Source organism: Hemiscyllium ocellatum, chromosome 4 (assembly GCF_020745735.1).
Source record: "Hemiscyllium ocellatum isolate sHemOce1 chromosome 4, sHemOce1.pat.X.cur, whole genome shotgun sequence".
NCBI lineage: Eukaryota > Metazoa > Chordata > Chondrichthyes > Orectolobiformes > Hemiscylliidae > Hemiscyllium > Hemiscyllium ocellatum.
In genome coordinates this window covers 22899526-22916382 of record NC_083404.1, presented here as the reverse complement: position 1 = coordinate 22916382, position 16857 = coordinate 22899526, and the positions used below count along the sequence as shown (strand labels likewise).

The following is a 16857-nucleotide window of genomic DNA, read 5'->3' as shown; positions in this document are numbered from 1 at the left end:
TCAGCCCACCAATATCAACAGAACCGGTAGTCAGGGTTCTAGCTGCCAAAATTTAGAATCTATGTTCTTCAATCTTAGACAATCCTTATAATCCATGATTTTCACCAAGTTTTTAGTGATCTGCATTAATGCTTATGTGGTTGGGTGTCAAATATCGGTTGATAATAATGTTATATATTATCCATGTAAATGTTCCTGTATTATAGATGCTATATGATTTTTGGGACTTAATATTGAAAGACAATAGGGTTTAGGAAGCACATTCCACATTTTAAGTACTCAACAGCTGAGGAAATGGCCACTACTGGTAATGCATTTAAAATTGGGAACGCTGAAGAGGCCAGAATCATGGAGGTGCTATTGAACGTTACATAAATAAGCTTGGAAGAGGCCATACCAGGATACAAAAGCAAGTTGATATACTAATATTGAGACTTTGCTTAAGCAGCTGCTAATATAGGCCAGCATGAACAAGGGTGATTGGTGAACAAACTTGGTTATGACTAATGACAGAAACAGAGAAAGTTTGGATGACAGATCAGGTTTACAGAGAGTGGTGTGAAGGTGGTCATGGTTGCATTCGACTGGGCAGGTTTAGAGCTTACCACAATTTGAATGCATTTTTCATCAGCAATTGAGCTAAGGCAAAGGCAGAAGCTGGCAATTTTACAGAGATGGAAATATGTAGTTTCTGAGATGGCATGAACATGTGGTCAGAAGGTCATCCAAGACCCAAACACAACAAGAAGGCTGCTCATAATTTGGTTCATCCTCAGACATCATTCAAAGGGACAATGAAATTTGTGATAGATCTTGTGTCAAGAACCAAAGACCAATGCCTTGCATAGCATGCAGCTGTCTTGGAGACTACACAAGCTAGCATGATGCCAATGCAGTGAATGCGTTGTGGGAGAACTGGGGCAGTACCACTTGCGAGCCAATGGCCCTGCCACAACCTCCATCTTGCCTTATTCACTTGCCTCCAGAAATAAAAGCTGGATTCCTCGTATCTCTGGTGAAGTGCACTCATGCTTAACAGCAACACTCACCCTTCTGGTCATGTTGCCTAAGTCTAATTGGCCTGCTGCTCTTGAACACAGGATCTTTTTTTTAGACTTACAGTGTGGAAACAGGCCCTTCGGCCCAACAAGTCCACACCGACCCGCCGAAGCGCAACCCACCCATACATTTTACCCCTTGCCTAACACTACGGGCAATTTAGCTTGGCCAATTCACCTGACCCGCACATCTTTGGACTGTGGGAGGAAACCGGAGCACCCGGAGGAAACCCACGCAGACACGGGGAGAACGTGCAAACTCCACACAGTCAGTCGCCTGAGTCGGGAATTGAACCCGGGTCTACAGGCGCTGTGAGGCAGCAGTGCTAACCACTGTGCCACCGTGCCACCCGTAATCCTTCTTGAAACTACCTGATGAGATTAATAGTTTCATAATCATAAGATTTGCGCAGGTGCTTTCATCATTATCAGCCGACTCCATGACCAATTTCCAACCCACTCCCTCCCCAGTAATGGTAATAGCATTTTTACACACAAAGAATGTTGGTTGACACAACAAAACAGGCCATTTGGAAATCATTCAACTTGATTTTCTGTTCTTGCATGATGAACAGAGGGAAAAAAGGGTTATGGTGAACATTCTAATTCACAAGAACTGTGAATTTTCTCAATATAATGCTAAATGGCTGTGAACAATATTCCTTGTTTTACTTGTAATCAATAATTTAAACCGATTCACTTTGATTTATATACAAAACTCATCTTTGTAGCTTTAAAGAATGTTCAAAATACTCTAATTATGGTGGACTTAAGACTGAGCCCACCAACCTCACAGGTCTGAATTTTGCCATGTTTAAACTTTCCTTATCCACTGTGTTAATTTTTAGGCAAATTCAATTGATTTACACCATAGAAATAAATACATAAAAATAGTTTATTTTGCTTTTGTGGGCTTATGATTGTCAATATGTCAATTGAAAGAGAAGGGAATATTTTACTCAGCACAATTTATTTTTGTAATTGTCTGACAAATAACCTGTTGGTCAATAATTTACTTTTAAGGCAAGAGTTCGTGACAAACAAAATGAATTCAAACTTTTGCTCAAATCAACAGAATTACAATACTTATAGTGCATCAATTATGATATCCCAAGACAACATCAATGTACTTTGTAACTTGGAATATATTTGGGGATGCTGCTGATATATGTAAAGCACCACATGTCCATGTTAGCCTTTGGAAGTAATTGGAAGAAAAATATCCAGATTAATTATGTTAAAAGTAATTACTTTATCTGTGATGGATACAGCGAAAATCAGAGTATTACAAGAATGATGTGCTACTTTAAGCAGTGTCCTTTACAAGCCCTAAAATAATGTTTTATATTCATCATTAATGCTTACGTGGATAATAACCTTTCTAATTAGCTTATATCAATTAACAAGATTTAAGTGTCTTGATTTGGCTGAGTTAGCAACTCAAAGGAATGACTCAACTGATCAGTGTTCAGCTTGTCACAATCTTAAATGTAAAGTTGTCAGATCTAATTATAGCACATTCCCATTTTATAATACTGCTGAATTTAGAAGCTATGAATAGAGATTCTACTCAAGTGTTTCAAGAATAATTTGTACAAGGTGATTTACACCAATTTTCATTCTAAGATGAATAGAACCTATATAAGCTTTTTTAGGCAAGGTTAAAGCATTAGCTGGAAAAATCATGGAATTAGGAGAAATTGTACCCTAATATTGTTTCATTTCAACCATTTTCTTACCTGAAAATGAAAAATCAGAACTAGTCAAAATCAACAAGTTGAAGACAGGCGCTCCTTCAACAGATTTATCGATCTAGTCAGTAGTAATCTAGTTCCACTGGAACACTTAATTCCTAATCCTCACGAGATGCACTTGAATGAGAACCTGGACCCATGATTTTTTTTCTCTCTGCAGGACCTGTTTTGATAGCTTAGTAAGTCTATTGACTTTCCTTGATTAATGCATTTATGTTTTTTATAATCATTTGTTCTTTTTGTGACCTTATTTTTAATCAATGTGTCAATATTTATTTGCACAGGATTGAAATAAGTGCAGATTTTAAAGCCTCTATTATTGAGAATTCAATGACCTGCTATTTGACAATAATATTAGGTTGTGTGAACAGCAGGGTTTTCTTCAAAAGAATATTTATAAAAGAGTGTTTAATTTTCTGATCAGTATCACAAATGTTGACTGTACATAGTTTATATTGGTTGAAATGCCAAGGAAAGGTCATAAGTCAGGATAGAAGGTATGGGTGGTATGGAGTTGGGTGAGGATATAATTTTACGTGGATTATTTAAGGAAGGCACTTTGAACTCACCTTTCAAATAGTTCCAAAAATCATACTGTGGTTGCCTTTACTGCTCTGCATCTTCTCTATAACTATAACATTATATTCAGCATTGTGTTCTATTGCCCTAGTGTACTTACGTAAGGTATGATTTGTCTGGTTAGCAAGCAAAACAATACTTTTCACTGTACCTTGGTACATGTGACAATAATAAATCAAATCACATCATCATGAAGAAACTAACCTGGCAGTGGATCACTGGTGCGGAGATGCTTACCTCTGCAATGGACATGGTTCAGTTAAGAGAGCAGAATGTGGATGTAATACTTACACCCCAGTCCTAAGCCACCAGAAAAACAGGGGGGAATGTGAATGGGGGTAGGAATTATAGAACTGTGCTCTATCTATGAATTTCAAAAGGCTTCAGATATGTCCCAATGGTGCAAACATCTGGGCTTTTTAATCTGTGAATATCATTTTTGCCTCTATCATGAGGTTGGGAGATGCCGATGGCAAATGATTATATAGGTATCAGTTTTTCTCTTGTATTTTTAATATGAGAGTTTTGACAGTAAATGTTACCAGGCCATTCAAAAAAGTTTGATCAGATCCTTGGCTCAGGTCTACACAGATAAGCATTCCATTAGGCTAGCTAATAGGTACAAGACCTTTCCTTTTTCAAGAAATATTTCAAAACCAATTGTAAGTTGAGCCAATTTGCTACATAACTTGATTTCATTTGCAGTTAAACATTACATGAATGTCCCACGAGGTGCCAAGTATACATTATTGGAAGAACTAGTATACTGTTATAAGCCTGCAACTCAGTAGATTTAAACATTGAAAAATGTTAGATTGTAAATAGAGAACATTTTGGGAGATCCTCAGATTTAAGTGCTTGAGCAAACTGGCTGCTTTGTCTTATTTTAGTCACATCATACCATTCCTATTGTTTTGCCAGTGATAAATTGGGAACTCAAAAGGGCAGAGTTATCATCCTTTTATCAGCATTCATTGAGTTCATCATGATTGAAATACAAACCTTCGTCATCAGACTTTTCTTTCTTAATAGAATAAAGGATTATGTGGCATACTGCATTGATGTGACAGGCTTAACATGAAAAAGAATAGGCAAGTTCACAAGTGATATATTCAGTCATTAATGAATCACAACAGCAACTTAAAAATCAATTCTTACAACATGCAGATACTGGGTTATAATTTTGGATTTAAAATGTGAAAAGGATTTTTTTTATTTTCTGGAAGCAAAACTGAAAAAGAATGGTCAGTTTGCTCCTTGCCCTAGTGTCTCAGCTCAACTGTTCATTCGATGACTGATTGGGAAGGAGGGCCATTAGACGCACAAAGGAGGGATAAATGCCCATCCAGGATTGTAGAGGGGTAATTCCCAAAGCAGGAAACCGATTAAGGCTACAAGTTTGAAGGCAGCACACTGCCTGAATACTGCTGTGCTTTTTATTGCTCAAAATGAGTCTGAAAATCTGCAGATACACCCACTTCCATCAGCAGAATCTGCTGCTCCATTCAGCCTTCCTTTCCTGCCCTTGCTTACCTGTTTGTAGGTGCTACAACACCCTCCCAAAGCATTTTCTTGAGTGATCCTTAAGAAATGGTGCAGGCAGTGACCAATTTCAGACAATTGGGTGAGCAAGTTCAGTAGATTGCGAATTAGCAATTTCACAATGGGAAACAGGCTGAAGATGTCTGTACCGCTCCCTTTTCACAATTTTGGAGACTGACATAATGTCTTCTTATGGCTTACTTGGTGTCATCACACTCTGTTTCACATTCATGTGGAGGTCCTGTCCACCCAATTTTCAGCTGTAAATTCCGCCCGATGATTCTGTGCAACAGGATTTGGATTTTCAGTTGGACCCACCATTAATTTGCAGTTTGCAGGATGGATTTCTTGCACCCCCCAACCGTTCCAAAGCAGAAAACAAGAGCATGAAGTTCCGGAATAAAACATCCCGAAGTATAAAGATGACAAATCTCCCATTTTGGAGCTCAGTTAGCCTGCAGCAAATATCAAAAGATTATTTGTCATATATGTACAGTAAGTTTAATTCTTGCATAGTCCAAACTGTAGTTGTCCATCTTCAGACCTGACATTGATAAAATGGGAAATCAAAGGATAGTTTGATAATTCTACCATTGCAGTCACTTACCGTACAATTTAATGGGAATGAATTAGCGATATCAGAAAAAGAATCATTTTATATGACATCAGCCAATAGCCATCAAGATCACATAATTGTTGACCTCATGCTTACTACTAATATTCTGATAAGATACAATACTTTATGAATGTATTTGTTTGGGTTTGACTGAAACTGATTATTTTTCAATCTTTATTAGTTAATCAACAGCCGGCGACAACAGCGTACTTTAACACAATAAAGGTTCCAAGACCCAATGAGCAATATGTTCCTGTGCCTTTCTTCCAGCACTGACTGGTGATTAGGTTTATAAATATGGCACAATCCCCCTTCTTTCAATATTTTAGCAGCAGCATTTCTTGTCAACACTTGTACATTCAAACAAGTTAGCGCGTTGCAAATCTGGTTCAGTTCTTTTTGCAGAAAGATTTTTCAATCATTGAACTGTTTCCATTTCGAGAAATAAAGTAAATCTTTTGACCGTACAAAGCCTGGCTGAAATGTGCTCCTTTTCCAGAAAGTAATATTTTGAAAATATTGTTACATTGAAATTCATTTTATACTGGAATTTTAAGCGTTCACTGTAAATTTGCTGCTTTGAAACAGCAAACTTTAATTTATGTAGAAGAGTGCATCTCTGACATTGCTTTTATTGTGAAAGCACACTGGAAACATAGAACAAAGAACATTGGAAGACTCCCAATACTGTACTAAGTCATGATATGTGACAAAATTGGGGTAATAAATGCTACAAATTGATGCAAGTTTGAAAGCCATTCTTAACTTATAAAATGCATTAGCTGTTTTGTCTCAGCCAGGAATGATTAAAACAAAACATTATTATATTAGCCTTTGCATCCTAACCTTGAATACTGTCCAATTGCAAAAGGTGTAGACCTGCTTGCTAAATACTGCACAGTCATCAATTAAAAGATAAGAGTAGAATTAACATTGCTAATAACCGGTCTCAGTTTTTCAACCTTTTTTTGCAGGTGGGAAGTGTTGTGCAATTTCACTGTAAGAAGGGACATTTACTGCAAGGATCAACTACTCGGATTTGTCTTCCGGACCTCACCTGGAGTGGAATTCAACCAGAATGCATACGTATGTAAATTAATCCTTAAGTATGAGTGGTAACGAAGTGTGACATACATGACAGCTTCTGCATATATTAATCAATGCTTGTTACAGACCAATTTTGTTTGGATAATATTAAAATTGCAGAGTTTTTTTTTGACTGATGACTACAAGTGCAGTTCAGTTGAATAAGGGAAACGATGGGAATTTTATGTAATCCTTATCAGATTCAAATGTTATCATATTCAACATTTGAAAATCCAATCTGCATATGGCACTGATCATGTTTTTTTTCATTTTACTGTCATTTAGCCTTGCATACCTAAAGGCTTTGTTTCATTGTTTCATTAAGTTTATTTTCATATAACAGATTGAAAATAATCCTGCAGGGGCTGTCTGAAGTTATGATGGAAAGGTATTTGTAATAAATGCAGGATTCTTTAATTCTACAGTTACGAAAAGATTTGTTGTCTTTCGTCTTGGAGTGAATAAATCAACCTTTATTTCTCTTAAGATTTAATTCAGCACAAGTTTGCCTTAAATACTGTAATTAACTCAGTATCAAAACAAATTATTTAGTGAATGTCAGAACCTGTTGACATTTTTACATTGAGTAAAATGATTAATTATTTTTTACACAATGCTTCTCCAGTGATAGCTGATGATCAGACATTCCAAGTGACCTAACAATGTTGTTGCTGCTGGGGCTAGATAGAGTTGGGGAAAAGAAAGGGTAAGGAACTATGTTGCCCATGGGAATGGCAATGGTGAGGACATGGTTTGAATATGCCAGGGGTTTGTTTCATTATGTAGGAGGATTAGAGATTATGCAGAACTTGAAATAAAATGGATTTTCAAAAGCTTAAAAGGCTTCATGGGATATAATGTGCAAAAGGAAGGACATGACAGGTCAGGTAGGCTTTCCTCTACGGGCATGACCTTAATTTATGACTAAACAAAAAAAAACTGCTGCACACTATCCTTAAAGAAAAATCAATTAAAATATAAGCCTTTCAATTCATTAAAACTTTGCTGATATTGAGCCTCTACTCAACTTCTTTCCACTCTAATAATTACCTTTTTGTGTCCTTCAAGATCACTTCAAATTGCAAAGTGTATATTTTTATATTCTGGCAGCCTTTCTGCCCAGGATCCAACTTGATGGATTGATTTGACTTGCTGTTGGATGGCAATGTCTTGGACGTTGCCACATCCCAGGTGGGAAATCTGCAACTGGATTAGTGTTAGTATGGACTGGAGGTGTCCAGATCTTGTGAAGATGGAGCCCGATCCCAATGGGCATAAGAGCATGGCATTGGATCTTTGATCCTGGTTGTATTCCAGCCCATGATTCTTGGGAACAGGTGAGGGAATGCAGTCTCGATCTAGTCATGAGAGTCATTGGGTGGAGGAGAGGGAATGAAGCTAAATGGCAGACAGAGCAGGAAGGTGGTGTTCCCATAATTCTTGACCCACAAACAATGTTGGAAGACACTTAATATTTCTATAAAATAAACCTTGCCTCCCTTCACGTGAGGTTTCCCAAAGTTCAGCCTGGTGAATTCGGAAAGATAAATTAGATCCAAGGTGCATAGCCCCAACACAGTATTTAAATGGACAGCCTTCCTTCTGAAAATATGTTTGATATCGAGCCATCCCTATATCAGTTGAGGGTACAGATTAGCTACAAACTTTGAGATTTTTAAAATGCTTGCATCTTGTATGTCCTCAACTATTATTTGTAGTTCAAATTACTTCCAAAGCATTTGATAAATTCTGTCTAATCTTACGAACATGAGGTATTCAAATGAATCTCAATTATTAGTCTTAATAATAAAATTGAATAATGCTCCTATTCCTTACTGACAAGCCATTGAATTGGCAAAGTGGATTAACAATTTCAATGGAAGCATTCTGAATGATTGAGCAAATATTCAACAATTCATTTTTGTGGCACAGAAGTATAAGCTGTACTTCAATCAGCAGGATTCTTCTCAATGAGTCAGAACGTCATCACTTCAATTCTCACTCCAAAATGCAAAAATCTAGAAATGCATTCCACTTAGAGCCAAATATGGGTTGCAGTGTCAGAAATGTTGTCTTCTGGTCAGCGTGATAACCAGAGGCACTATTTGGTCTCTTGGGTGTATGTAATAGATCCTAATCTATTATTTTGAATAGGAGCAAGTGAGCTAATTGCAAGCCCCTTGACTCATTTTGGTGGCTACCCTTGACTGACAGTGTTAAGACTGTCTGATCAAAGGCTATCTGCTTGACTGAGGTAAGCTGTTAACAGTGACAGGCTACCTAGCTTTGTGTCTAGACTAAATGGGAAGGCAAAGACAGAAGTAATGTGAGACTTGGCTCTCAGGTAGAAAGGGTAAAGCAAAAAAAGGTAGTCTAAAGCAATACCAGACTGGGATGCTGAGAGCACCCAATCTGAAAGCAAGTTTGCTCTGTGACAATGAGCAAATACCTCCAGTCCATGAGCTGAGTGCATGACCCTGAGTGCACATGTCCTTGCTGAAACATTGTAATAATGATAGTTACCAGTGTGGAAGCTTCCTGCAAGTGGGCTGTCAAGTGCAAGTCATACTGAGAAATTTGCCACACATTTTATGAAAAGCAGAAAAGGTTGAGTAAACATACTCCTGGTATCAAGATTGGTCTCACTTGATTTCTTATTTAATTCTACTGCAAATCTTGCCAGAGCCACTTCAACAAACCCTTTCAAGATTCCATCCACGGGATGAATTTTAGCCAAGTCCAAATTGCTTTAAGTGAGTGTTTTGGAGGACTTTTCACCACAAGGCCCATGAGTTCTCTCACTGCATCATTAGCAAAGTGGCTGCATCAATTACCTATCCTCCCTGAAGTAAGAAGAAATTTCTTCACCCAGAGAGTAGTGAACCTGCAGAAATATCTGCCACAGAAAGTTGAGGCCAAAACATTGATTGCTTCATGAAGGAGTCAGATATATTTCTCAGGAATAAAGGGATCTAAAGGTATGGGGAGATAGTGGGAACAGAGTGCTGAGCTGTATGATCAGCCATTCTTGTATTTAATGGGAGTGCAGGCCAGAAGGGCAAAATATCCTAATGCTACTTTTATTTTCTGTGCTTCTATGCCTCTATAGCTCTACTTATGTCTGATTCTGGCATCACCTAATCATGAGCCATTCCTGGCCATGGAGTGACTTCACCTGATGAAGGAGCAGTGCTCAAAAAACTTGTGATTTGAGCTAATTTTGTTGGAGTATAACCTAGTGTCATTGGACTGTAGGGCAGAAAATGGCATACCAGAAATTTTGCAGAGCTAACAATCCAGAGTAATCCAAAAGATCCAGATTGGTGAGAAGTGAAAGATTAAAAAAAAACCTAAGGGGCAACTTTTTCACACAGAAGTCAAGTGACATTCTTGAGATAACTTAAGGTTTAATAAAAAAAAAGTGAATCTCAGACAATTCATTGCAGTTCTGAGGTTAGAGTCTGTTTGTATTTCGAACTTGAGTCAGACTGGTTCTATTTCAAAAGTAGGCATTTATAAAATGTCACATGGATTGACTGCCTACAGATTTTGCACTTTTTGAACAAAATGGAATGTATCTGCAAATACTGTTCTGCAAATACAAATTCAAATTACAGCATTTAAAAGACATCTGGATAGGTATATGAATAAGAAGTGTTTAGATGGATAAGGGCCAAATGCTGGCAAATAGGACTGGATTAATTTAGAATATCTGGTTGGCATGGATGAGTTGGACTGAAGGATCTGTTTCCGTGCTGTACTATGACTCTATAAATTCTCTGGGGACAAAAATGCCAGAGAGGAGATATTTAATATAAATAAAATCTAGAATTGAAAGCTAATATTAGTAACAGTAATCAGGACTGTCATTTTAAAAAATCCAATATGGATGGCACATTTCAGGAAGAAATGTGCCATCCATACCTGGTCTGGACTGGCCTGGCCTGGATTGTAAATCCAAACCAACAACAAAGTGACTAACTCTTAACTAGCAATCCACTCAGCTCAAATAAAATTAGGGATAGATAAAAAGTGTGAGCGAGAACAGAAGATGAGTCCAGAAAGAGAATTGTTAATTACAACAGAATAGAGAGGGCGGGAAGAAAGGAAAATCGGGCAAAATGGAGTTGTTTGCTATCTTATTCATTTGAGGATCATCGGCTGGAAATGTGTTGCTGGTTAAAGCACAGCAGGTCAGGCAGCATCCAAGGAACAGGAAATGCGACGTTTCGGGCCAGAGCCCTTCATCAGGAATGAGAATCATCGGCTGGGTCAACATTTATTACCAATGCTTTGTTAGCCATCCAAAGTTAAAATGAGTACCAAGATACACAGCAAGAGTTTCTTTAAATGTATTTTAAGAAAGGTCAAAGTCAAAAAAGGCCCATGAAAGAATGAGGCAGGGAAAATAACATCGGGGAACCAGGAAATGGCAGAGGATTTGAATAAATACTTTGCATCAGTCTTCAGTGTTCAAGACACCGTTAACGTTATGAAATTACACATTATTCAAGGGGATAAAGGAGGAGAGAAAATAAATGCAAAAGTCATCACTAGAGAAAAAATGCAAAGGAATCTAATGGGGCTAAATATCGAAAAGTTCCCTGAACCTGAAGGAAGGCATCCTCATATATTATAGGATGTAGCTGAGGGATATTCTTCCAAGAATACTTAGATTCTGGAAGTCATGACTTGGAGGTGCTTGTGTTGGACTGGGTATACAAAGTTAAAAATCACACAATACCAGGTGATAGTCCAACAGGTTTATTTGTAAGCACTAGCTTTCAGAGCACTGCTCCTTCATCAGGTGGTTATCAGACTATAACCTGGAGTTGTGTGATTTTAACTAGATTCTGGAAGAGTTCCAAAAGATTGCAAAACTATAAAATATGACACTTTAATTCAGAAATGGAGGGAAACAAAAGCATGTATCCATAGCCCAGGTAGTTTAATATCTGTTACTGGTAAAATGTCTATTATAAAGGTTGTAATCGTACAGCATTTCAAATTATAAGAGACTGGATAGGCTGAAACTTTGTTCAATGGGGTGTAGGAAGTTGAGAAGATGATTTTTAAAATTATGAGGTGCATAGAAAAGGTGATTAGCAAAGGTCATTTCCTAAGGTGGGGAATTAAAAATAGGGGATATATTTTAAAGGTGAGAGGTGAAAGTTTGAGAAGGGACCTGAGGGATAACTTTAAATACTGTTGGTGGTTCATTTCAAAGACATTTGGACAGGTACGTGAATAGGAAAGGTTTAGAAGGTTATGGGCCAGTGAGTCAAGTGGGAATAGTTTAGTTTGCAAAACTTCTTCAGCTTGGACAAGTTGGACTGAAGGGTCTGTTTCTGTGCTATATGGCTCTATGACTGTATGACCAAAACTGTTTACAGTGTACATAAATAACTTTGAGAAAGGAAGCGAATGTACTGTAGTCAAATTTGCAGACAAAATGAAAACAGGTGGAAAGGCAAGTTGTGGAGAGGAGACAGGTTATAGAGAGATATCAATAGCTTAATTGGGCAAATAGAATACAATATAAGAAAACATGAGATTGTTCATTTTGGAAGGGAGAACAAAAGAGCAGAATATTACTTGGATAGAGAAAAACCGCAGAAAGCTGCAACACAAATAGACTGGGGGCACTTGTATTTGAAACACAGAAAGCTAGCACACACATCCAGCAGATAATCAGGAAGGCTAATGCAAAGTTGGCTCTTATTTCAAGGATGTTAGAGTATAAGAGTAGGTAAGTCAAGAGTGTGGCGCTGGAAAAGCACAGCAGGTCAGGCAGCATCCGAGGAGCAGGAGAATCCACGTTTATACCTGAAACATCAATTCTCCTGTTCCTTGGATGCTGCCTGACCTGCTGTACTTTTTCAGCACCACACCCTCGACTTTATTTCCAGCATCTGCAGTCCTCACTTTCTCCCTGTACGAGTAACAAAGTCTTACTGCAACAGTACAAGGTGCTGGTAAAAATACATCTGTACTGTGAGCAGCATTTGCCTCCTTATTTAAGGAAAGGTATTGTGTCATTGGAGGCAATTCAGAGGAAGCTCACAAGGATAATCCCTGGTGTGGAAGGATTATCTTGTGAATAAAGAATTGAACTGTCCTTACTGAAGAGCTGATATCATTGAAGCACATATGATTCATAAAAGGGTAAATGCTGAGAAAATGTTTCCCTTCATGGAAGAATGTATGACCAGGGGTCATAGTCTCAGAATAAAAGGGTGCCTTTTATGACTGAGATACGGAGGAATTTCTTCTCTCAGAGGGTTGAGACTCTTTGGAACTCATTGCGACAGAGAGCTGTGGGGGCAGGGAATGTGTGTATATTTTAGGCTCAGTTTGGTAGATTCTCAATCAGTGCGGAAATGCAGAGTAATGGAGTAAAGGTCAAAAGTGGATATGAGGAATGTTAGGCCTGCCATGATCCTATTGAATGGCAGAACAGGCTCAAGGTGATTCTTCTTTCTTACGGTCTTAATACCAATGTAGATGAAGCATCAATAAAAGTGAGGTGAAAGATATGTTTCTCTTCCTTTTCAATTTGCCTTGTTTAATTTTCATTTAAATGCTGATAAAGAGAAATAACCTTACACTCCTGGATCTCTATTTATCCTTATCTCCTGTTGAGTGATTCCATCATCATTTCCTCGTTTTTTTTTATTTTAACCCATTTTTCTAATCAACCTGTTCAGAAATGTTATTACAGACCTTTTTTTTTCAGTTTTCTTCTTGATGGTTATTTTTTCTGAAGTTTGTCACTGATATTCCAAGGAATGGAACTCAACTTTGTCAGAGATGTAAAACAATTGGGAGTTGATCAGGGACTTGTGATACACCTTGTGCAATTTTTATTTTTATTGATGAATTCAAATGTACAAACAGTAACCCACCACCAGGTGAATATTACTCAGTAATAATCAATAAATATTCTTATTACCACTAATTTTGTTTACTTTGAGATGATTTGAAACTCTTTTCAGAAAGCTGTAAAGAAAAGATTTTGATTGGAAGAAGTGTTATTTATTATTTTTCTGTTTGTCGCTACTGTTTTCATCCTAATTCGTATGTAATTGCAGCACACAACTGCAAACAGCCAGAAACACCTGCCCATACCAATGTAGTTGGGATGGATCTTCCTTCACTGGGTTATGTATTGCTGTACACCTGTCAACCTGGATTCTTCTTAGCTGGAGGATCAGAACACAGAGCGTGCCGGTCTGATGGAACATGGACAGGAAAATCACCCATCTGTCATGGTGAGACATTTCTTTAAAAGCCACCAGTTTAGACCTATCATTTTCAGTAATCACTCAAGTGCCATAAGCTCAAAACTTTTGTTGAAAATTGCAGGAATAGATGTCTGGCAAGTGAGAACAAATGCTTGCAATTTTCAGTCTTACGTGTGTCAGTCATTATTTCTGATGCCACTTTAGATTCATAAACGGTTCCTGCTTAAGTGTGAAAATGACATAGTATGCTGAGTCATGGTCAAATTTTGGTCTATTTATGATCTAAGTGTTTTCTTGTAAGTAAGATAAAACAAATATCAACCATGATATAAACAGTAATGCTTCACTGGCATAAATATAGCTGGCTGAAGCTAATTCTTAAGCTTACAAGGTCACTAGTATGATGCAGGAATCCTGATATTTTTATGACATTATTGCATCTACCGAGTAAAACACATGAATTTAATTCCAGCAAACTTTTTATTAACTAGCACCTATGGGACCATGAGTGTGCTCATTAATCAAATATTCTGGATAATCAAAAGATCCATATAATTGATGTAAAAGACACACTAAGTAAAAAGATTCATCCTTAAGAAAAAAACGCATAATACAGGGAGGATGAGGCATCCATGGCTGTCTGGGAAGTCAGGGATAGCATATAATGTGATATAAGGCAGTGGGAAACCAGAGGATTGGGACGCTTACAAAGACCAACAGAGGACAACAAAAAAAAAGGAGGGAGAAGATTAAATACGAGGGTAAGCTAGTCAGTAATATAAATAAAAACTATAAGAGTTTCTTTAGATATATAAAAGACAAAAATGGATATTGGACCACTGCAAAATGGCGTTGGAGAGATAGTAGTTGGGAACAAGGAAATGGCAGAGGAACCAAGTAGTTACTTTGATTCAGTCTTCATGGTGGAAGGCATGAGTAATAGCCCAAAAAATTCAAGACAGTGAGAAGACAGAGCTGTGTATGGTAGCCATCACCAAGGAGAAGGCGTTAGAAAAATTGAATGGCCTGAAGGTGGATAAATCATCTGGACCAGATGGACTACACCCCAGAATTCTAAACTAGAAATCTGAAGAGATAGCGGATGCATTAGTGGTGATCTTTCAGGAATCACTGGAATCGGGGAGGGTCCCAAAAGTCTGCAAGATCACTGACATGACACCCCTGCTTAAAAAGGGAGTAAGGCAAAAGATGGAAAATTACATGCTGAATAGCTTAACCTGGATCATGGATAAGATGAGATTTCTGAATACTTGGAAGTGTATGGTAAAATAGGACAAAGTCAGCATGATTTCATCAAGGGGAGTGTCACGCCTGACAAATTTGCTAGAATTCTTTGAGGAGGTAGTGGGCTGGTTTGATCAAGGAGAGCCAATGGATGTTGTCACAAAGCTGATCCTTTTTGTCTGAAAGCTATTTTATTTCTCAAAGGTACTGTGTCCTTGGTTTTATTCAGAGGTCATAAATCAGCTCCTGGTTCTGACTCGACTGGTTTGGTACAGAGATTAAAGAGTATTGAGAGACTTTTTTGTTTAAATGTAAACAGATGAGACTTCAGGCCAAAGTGGTGAAGTTTTAGATGTGACCTGTATAATGAAAGGGGAGTGGTTAGCTCTGTAGCTGAGCAGTTCGGTTCAGAACTAGTTGGGAGTTCAGTAGGATGGAAAATCTCTCTTTCTCTCTCTCTCGCTCTCCCCCTCTCTCTCTGCCCTTCCAACTTCAACCTGTAAGCATCTGTTCCATTTGTACTGTTTTTATGGTGGTTTGCTTACTGGGACTGTTGTGTATATTCAGAACAGCATAATTAAGTCTAGTTTCAATAGACTGAGTTCTGTAGGAGTTCTTTATTCTGTTCATTGTGTTTCATTCTGTAATTTTGTGAATGAATTTCTGTTTGTTTTAAAACCTAGTAATTAACCTAGCTATCTTACTCTGAGTAATTTTCACTGTACACTTACCAAAACAAATTGCAAACTTATGATCTGGTTTGCCTGCTCAAGAATGTTTTGAGTGATCTGGCCTCGTCCATAACAATGTTAACTACCTGGACTTCCAGAAGGCCTTTGACAAGGTGCCACATAGGAGACTGCCGAGTAAGATAAGGACACATGGTGTTAAAGGCAAGATGCTAGCATGGACAGAAGCTTGGCTGTCTGGCAGAAAGCAGAGAGTGGAGATGAAAGGGTCTTTCTCAGGATGGCAGCCGGTAACAAGTGGCGCTCTGCAAGTTTCAGTGTTGGGGTCACAACTTTTCACTTTACTTATTAACAATCTAGATGAAGGAAATTAGGCCATTCTGGCCATCTTTGCAGGTAATACAAAGATAGGTAGAGGGCCAGGAAGTTTCTATGGAGGCAGGGAGGCTGCAGACGGATTTGGACAGGTTAGGAGAATGGGCAAAGAAATGGCAGATGGAGTACAATGTAGGAAAGTGTGAGGTCACGCACTTTGGTAAGAAGAATAAAAGCATGGACTAATTTCTAAGTGGGGAGAAAATTCAAAAGTCTGATGTGCAGAGAGACTTGGGAGTCTCAGATCAGGATTGCCTCAAAGTAAACTTGTAGGTTCAGTTAGTAGTTAGGAAGATAAATGAAATGGTGACATTTATTTTGAGAGGACTTGAATATAAAAACAGAAATGTAGTTCTGAGGATCTATAAGGTTCTGTTCAGACCATATTTGGAGTATTGTGCACAGTTTTGAGCCCCATATCTCAGTAAGAAAGTACTGACCCTGGAGTGGTTTCAAAGGAGACTCACGAAAATGGTCCCAGGAATGAAAAGCTTAACATGTCAGGAAAATTTGAGAACTCTGGGACTATACTAGATGGTGTTTGGAAGGATGAGACGGGATCTAATTGAAACTTACAGAACACTATTGGAAAGTGTGGTGCTGGTAAAGCACAACAGGCCAGGCAGCAACCGGGGAACAGGAGAGTCAATGTTTCGGGCATAAGCCCTT

The 16857-nt window shown here is 38.1% G+C and overlaps 1 protein-coding gene across 1 annotated transcript in view; it reads left to right on the top strand.

Annotated features, from left to right (window-relative positions):
• The window catches only part of csmd3b (CUB and Sushi multiple domains 3b), a 1941594-nt gene that overhangs the window by 1904437 nt on the left and 20300 nt on the right, over positions 1-16857 (top strand). Inside the window, exons 63-64 of the mRNA XM_060823982.1 lie at positions 6524-6635; positions 13727-13906. Of these exons, the coding sequence (XP_060679965.1) occupies positions 6524-6635; positions 13727-13906 (292 nt within the window). The remainder of the gene's footprint in view (positions 1-6523; positions 6636-13726; positions 13907-16857) is intronic.